We start from the raw sequence: 6954 nt of genomic DNA on the forward strand, positions 1-6954 counted from the left end.
CATGACAATGTACAAATAATGTTTTCCCCCCAAACAGTGTAGTCTGCAGGCTTAAGCTCAGGAAAACGACACCGGCGCTGTGTGCGGAGAAACATTAATGGAGCAGAATAAAACGCACTTGCTACAGTTGAAACGCCCGTGAAAACGACACGTCAGACAGCCTGCTGTGTGTTCACGGGCACAAACAATAGATGCAACCGGGCATAAACATTTCCCATGCAAACATAAGCACTTTCACCACACTGGCTGCAGCTTCTTCGTTGTGTGAAACTTAAAGCTTGTATAGTGACGCCACTATCTGGTTATGCAGTGCATTACATCAATCGGGGGCCGACTGTGGAATTTCACCACTAGGTTAAGTGCGATTAAGCACACAAACTGCACTATGAAATGAACGTAGCTTAAATAGTTTTGGCATTAGTTTATTGTTAGGTAGTTCAGCTTTTTTATTTTTTTGTGTAGTCAGCTACTGAAATTTTTTCTGTTTTACCTTTCCTTGTTTACTACTTCTTTACTACGACTATTAGGGTAACACCATATATATATATATATGTTGTTGTTCATTTTCAGAATAAAGTTGAAATGTGGAGAATAAAGTTGTCGTTTAAATTCAAACAACTGCTACAGCTGCCTTGTGCAGGTGAATTAGTAAAGGAACGTGATCAGCGATCTTATTGTGTCTCGCGATACATCATACTTTAACTGCACGAGGGTCTAACCATCGGTATCCTTGCATGTGCCATTTCAGTTATCACAAATGTGGTGTTTTCTTTTTAACCAAATGAGGCTTTCTGCCAACACATTCTGCCCCATCTCTGCAGCGTTCTTAGTCTTATCACAACACTGTTTATGTGCTAAATAAAAGGTAAACTTAAAAAAAAAAAAGTTTAGCGCTCACAAAACTATACTTACGTAAAGCTGCAGAGAAAAAAAAGAGAGTTTTAGTCTTAGTCAGTGAGGTCAAATGTGTCATCACAACCAGTATCAGGTGGTTCTGGTGCGTGCATATTATGAGACTGGGATGACTACGTGACTGACTGTGAGTCAGTTTTTGATATGACTTGCAATAATGGACTTTTCAAATCTTGCTCAGCACAAATAGGAATCTTATTAGGCTATAATAATAGTAGTAGTAATAATAATAATAATAATCATAAAAAGACACGAACCGAAAACTGAAGAGTGAAAAATAAGTCAATGGACCACGTTTAAACAATGAACAACAAAAGTTAATAAACACATATATATATATATATATATATATATATATATATATATATATATATATATATATATATATATACACACACACACATATACTGTATATATACAAACTAACTCACAGCAACCGTTTCTTGGGGGCTCACACATTAGCAGCTGTAGTAATGATGACATCATCAACAAATGTCAAACAGGATTATTTCCTGCTTGTTGCAACACTTAGGCTATCTGGGCTTTCTGATATTGCAAATGTAAAATCATAGCAATTTATCATATGAGTGCTGTAAAGCTATTTTAGTTTTTAAGACCGTTAAACAAGGACCAGTCAGGTAAACTGAGTCAGATATCAACTTTTTTTGTGTTGCATTGTTAGAATTTCCTGAAATGTTCATTCATATAGTCAATTTGAGTGTATATTTTACATCTGATATACTTTTGGTTTTACATAGTTTTAATCAACTAAGCTTCAACTTCAGTGTAAAGCAAGTGGTAGTTTTCAAAATTATACTAGTACTTTTCTGTGTTTCTTTGGGTTTTTATTCCAACAAACCTAGTCAAAGAGAAGGTCAGTCCCCAGAATGGGATGTAAGTAACCTACAATCCCCATAAAAATAAGAGGCATGAATGGACACAGAGGCTTAAGACTTTAAGTTGGAGAGCAATTACCTGCTATTGTAAACAGGTCTGGAGGCATTTGCAGCAGTGGGGGATGGTAAAGCCTCCCTGTTAGAAATCATGAGCCAGAATTGTGCAAGATTGTTCTTAAACTTTGGGTCTCTGAGAATAGCACACTTTCTAGTCATTTATTAAAGCATTTAAGTGAACAACATGGTCATAAAGTTGTGACACCAATCTGTCACTAAAGCTTATTGACTGACTGAAAAAAAATTAACATTTAAAAAGGAAAAACTAGCATGTGTAAGCTGTGTAAAATGTAGATAAAAACAGAATGATTTTCAGATCTCATACACCCATATTTTATTCACAGAAGAGCACAGGGACGTATCAGCTGCTTAAACTGAGAAAATGGCAGCAACAAATGTGAAAACAGGTGGGACAGGGCCATGTTTTAGGCTGTGTATCACCCCCTCCCCTTTTAACAGCACTCCATAAATGTCTAGGAACTGGGGAGAGGAACTTCTGGGAAAGGACTGTTCTTCCAATCTTGCCTGATATAAATTCCATGTGCTCAACAGTCCTGGATCTTCTTGTATTTTTGTTGTATTGAACTGAAGGCAGTTCAGCACCCGGACTCTTCTACTTCAAAGCCATGCTGTTGTAATAGATCTAGGATGTGTGGGTCCTGGAAAGGACATCAGCTGGATGGAGCAAATGTTGCTAAAACCTGATTTCTGGAAGTGTCTCTGAGCTGATGCAATGACTTCCATGACAGAATCATGTCTGTTTTGAATGCAATACTGCCCGAGTGCCCAAAGACTATATAGCATCCAATACTGATTGCACACAGAGATTCCTCCAGATTTTAAAAATCTTTTGATGATAATGTTTTTTTTATTTAGATGATTTTTAAAATCTTTACAATTTTACCTTCGGGAATATTGTTCTGAAATTGTTCCACAATTTGTAAATGCAGATGTTTTATTTACAGATTAGTGAACCTCTGCCCATCTTTACTTCAGACAAACTCTTTTAAATATCCAATCTATTGTTGACTTTTTGCCAATTAACTTAATTAGTTAAAAATATTTCACCACCTGTTTCTTTCACAACTTTTTTAAACAATTGTTGCTGCCATCAAATTCAGAATGAGATAACATTTTAATAAAATAGTAAATTATTAAAAGATTTCTATGTTTTATTGTGAATAATATATGGTTTTAAGAGTTTTGACTTTGATTGCATTCTGTTTTACACAGTGCTTTTTTTGGTAATGGTAAGACTTTAAACCAACTTTAACTTTAAAACAAAATTATCATAAAAGAAAAAGAAGAATGAAACTATGAGGATGTGCAGAGGGGAAAATAAAACTCATTAAAATAATAAGATCTAGGCTATGATCACTACAACGCCCCCTTTAAAAAAATCTGTTTTTTGTGCCAGCAATGTCGACTGGGCTTACTTCATGCCTGAGAAACTGCCTGTTGAAGTTTAGTTTGAGTTGGCAGTTTGAGTTTAGGTTTGGCCCCTGCTGAAGAGACTTTTAGACGTTTATAAATTATTCCCAGGGGCGCTGTTTAAAACAAAAGCTGTAAAGTTAATGGTCAGCACTCTTTCTGACCATTTGACGGAAACGACAAACGAGGTCTACGTGCGAGACGTGTCCCCCATGTCATTCACAGGAATCGATCTTTCAACAGCTGTACAGTCATCGTCTTTTCCTCTGGGCTTTCGTGTGAAATTTCTGTTGGGCGGATCTTTCTTTATCGTTTAGTGGGATTTGTGTGGCAATCTTTACTTTACCTTTAAAATGACTAACAAATAGATGAGTAAAAAAATAAAGAGTAGAAAGATCAGGAACTTCTGCGCGTATGCAGGATGGGGGTCGGGCTGTTGCTGCAATACCGGCAGAGGGGCTTTGCCTAATCATCAATGGGATCAGCAGTGTTACCAGGCAAGGCAGAATGCTGAGGACGTGAGCTGAATCGTCATTGGCTGAAAAATACGATGGGCGGGGTGTTCTTTTCGTGGGTATTTAAGGCTTTGTTCCATTGTTGCAGAGGTCTTCCAGCTGGTCTGGTTCAAGGGACGGGGCCACCATTCGAGGATACAATAGCACTTTAATTTTTTTGTTTTTAAGGATGTCTTGCAATCAGTCTCTGTACGGTAGTTTTCCTCCATCTCCATCGGAGGACAGGGGCTCACAGCGGCTGTCCTGGAGCAGTTTGCTTCACAAGCTGACAGAGCTGAAGGGACACAATCAGAGGGTGACAGAAGATCAGTACTGCAGGAGTGAATCTGGTGAGTGTCATTTGATCGAACTAACACTGTTCAAGAATATATATGTATAATTTCTGATCGTTTAAATGCATTTTGGAAAGAGAAACAGAGAACAAGAGAGAACGAAGTCTTAAAGTACCAAGAAAATATGCTTGTCAGTCTTTCTTCCACTTTGTTTAATGATTAGAAAACTTAAAAAAAAGAAAGGTGAATCCCACACTGCTATATATTCCTTACTAACTTGTAGCTACTCCTTTGTTTCAGGATCTATGACAGATCTGTCAGAGTTAGACATCAGCTCCTTCTTCTATCCTCTGGAGGAGACCTTGGCTGCAGATGTTGTGACTGCCATTGCACATAGTCTCAGTGATGCATCGCACACCAGCTTGGATTGCTCCAAACTCATCCTCCCTGACTGCCTGCTACACAATATCAGCCAAGAGCTGCTCCACTTGGCCGCGATAGAGCCTTGTGGTCTCAGGGGAGCGCTCATCGACCTGTGCGTTGACATGGGGAAACAGGACTCCCCATGTACTGTGGATCAAATAGCAGTAGATCCATCCCTTGTCCCAACTTTCCATGTGACACTGGTGCTGAGGGTGGAGTCCAGTGGACTGTGGCCAAAAGTTCAGAAGCTCTTCAAAAGTAGCAAACCAGCACAGACATCCTCATCGTCTCCGAAGCACCACGACACCCTGAAGCTGAGCACGAGTTTCAGGGCTATCAAGAGGAAACTGTACAGTTCAGCCGCACTGCTGGTTGAGGAGTGCTGATCGCTGAGCACTCCTGTCTCTGATAAGATGAACTCTAAAGAAACTGTAAAGAAGCTGCTAATTAATGCAAAATCTTAACAAAAGCACTCTCGAGACATAACAATGACCTGTCTGTGATGATGTATGACGGGGTTAATACTGAACTACCTTTGTCTCATAGCAGCTACTCATGTGGGTGCAGTGAAGATTAGTGTTTGCACATGGGTCAGTTTCATTCCTGTGAATGTGAAGCCACACCTATAAGGGAATGCCTTATGTATGTGACATTTAAATATACCAACGGACACTCGTTTTGTTTGTTTTTTTAACATGAGAGAATAAATTATTTTTTTATTAACTTTTTGTGTGAGTTTTATCTGTCTGTGTCCCATATCCACACAAATTCATACATGCTATGTACTGCAGTGCTGAGACAAAACAGTAAAGCAGCAGTATGTTGTATTTTATTTCTCTTGCACCAACCATTCAGTTATGTTACTGCTGTAAACAGATACTTCCAGCAGTTTTCTTAGAGTAGTCAGTACTTAATGACTTGACATCAGGGGTGTTAAACATGAGGCCCGGAGTCCAGAACTGCCCACCAAAGACTCTACTCTGCCCTTTGGATGGCATGGGAAATGTGAAGGAAGATATCAATTTTAGACTCTACCTCCCCCTTGGCCATTATACACCAAAATAATTAAGTACATAAATCACAGAAAGTGGGTTTAGTTTTTTAAAAAAGACAAAAAAAAGGAGAAGTATTCTGTCAGTTTTTTAATTTGTAGTCACAGGACAGTCTGCACAATGAGCTAACAGAACTTTTTCTATAATTTTACACATTTATTTCTTGCAATTGAATTTTTTTTATCATGTAGTAAAACTGAGCTATAATGTTGAAACGTCACTTGTTTCCTTATATTAAAATATCTTATGGCTTACATGTGTAGTTAAACTTTACACCGACAGAAAGAGGTGTTTCACTGGTTCAGCCCACTTAAGATCAAAGTGGGCTGTACGTGGCCCATAATGTAAAATTTGTTTGACATCCCTGCTCTACATGGAGTGGAGTAGTCAACAGGTGTAGTTAATGAAGTTAACCAACTTATCTTGAAGAAGAAACCTTAAAGATAACAGGGGAAACTGGCAGACACCAGTAAAAGTGAGATAGTACTGTCTGATAACGGTTATCATAGGAAATGTGTGAATGTTCAACAGTAATATTCAAAAGTCTTGAGGAACGCATCAGTTTTAAAAATGTTGTTTCCAACAACTTTATACATTTTAAAAAGGTTTTAAGCATTAGTTCGCCAGGTTTACTAAAAATCTTTGACATCGTTCAAGCATAAGAAAGGCACTTAACAGAATGACAAACCTTTAGTTGAACCTACAAAAAAAAAGTTACCATAGTTCGAAGGGCATAAAACTGTATTTTTGCAACAACAAGATGATTCCCAAAGAGCTATTAGCCAAATTCCTGGCGTAGCACAGCGTGGTGTGAAGTGTGGCCTTAAAAAAATTAAAAATCTGGAAAAGTAACAGGCCTGAAAAAGCTGCAGCAGATGAACAGCATCTGAAAGACCTGAGAGACCTTCAATTAGTTATTAATCAGTCAGCGACTTCATTTTTCAGCATGACAATGATCCCAAACACATCGCCAATACAGAAAAAGCATACTATTCCACACAATGGAGCACTCCATCAATCATTCATGGATTGGCCTCCCCAGATACTGGACTTCAACTTTGCTGAAGCAGTTTGGGATCATTTTGACAGAGAACATAATAAAAAAGCAGTCAACAATCAAAGAGCTTTGAACTACTTAAAGAAATGACAAGAAAGTTTGGTAAGAGCTCAGGCTGTGTTTAAGTTTAAAAGTGGCCACACCAAAAATTGACTTTGAAGCTTGTTAGAAATGTACAAACTGTTTTTGCTTATATATATATATATATATATATATATATATATATATATATATATATATATATATATATATATATATATATATATATATATACATACATACACACACAAATCATATTTCCATGTGTGTTTGCATCAGTTTCCCTGGAAAAATATGAAG

General features: G+C 37.7%; 1 protein-coding gene across 1 annotated transcript; it reads left to right on the forward strand.

Moving 5' to 3' along the window:
• The first annotated feature begins 3848 nt into the window (after positions 1-3848).
• LOC147316151 (DNA damage-inducible transcript 4 protein-like) lies at positions 3849-5425 on the forward strand. The gene is made up of 2 exons (XM_086258102.1): positions 3849-4140; positions 4384-5425. Exons 1-2 carry the CDS (start codon positions 3981-3983, stop codon positions 4890-4892), a joined length of 669 nt encoding a protein of 222 aa, XP_086114228.1. The 5' UTR covers positions 3849-3980; the 3' UTR covers positions 4893-5425.
• Positions 5426-6954: the final 1529 nt, after the last annotated feature.

This window comes from Aulonocara sp. 'chitande type north' Nkhata Bay, linkage group LG13 (assembly GCF_057382095.1).
Source record: "Aulonocara sp. 'chitande type north' Nkhata Bay isolate Kocher_YH1m ecotype deep benthic linkage group LG13, A_spYH_male_GT1.1, whole genome shotgun sequence".
Lineage (NCBI taxonomy): Eukaryota > Metazoa > Chordata > Actinopteri > Cichliformes > Cichlidae > Aulonocara > Aulonocara sp. 'chitande type north' Nkhata Bay.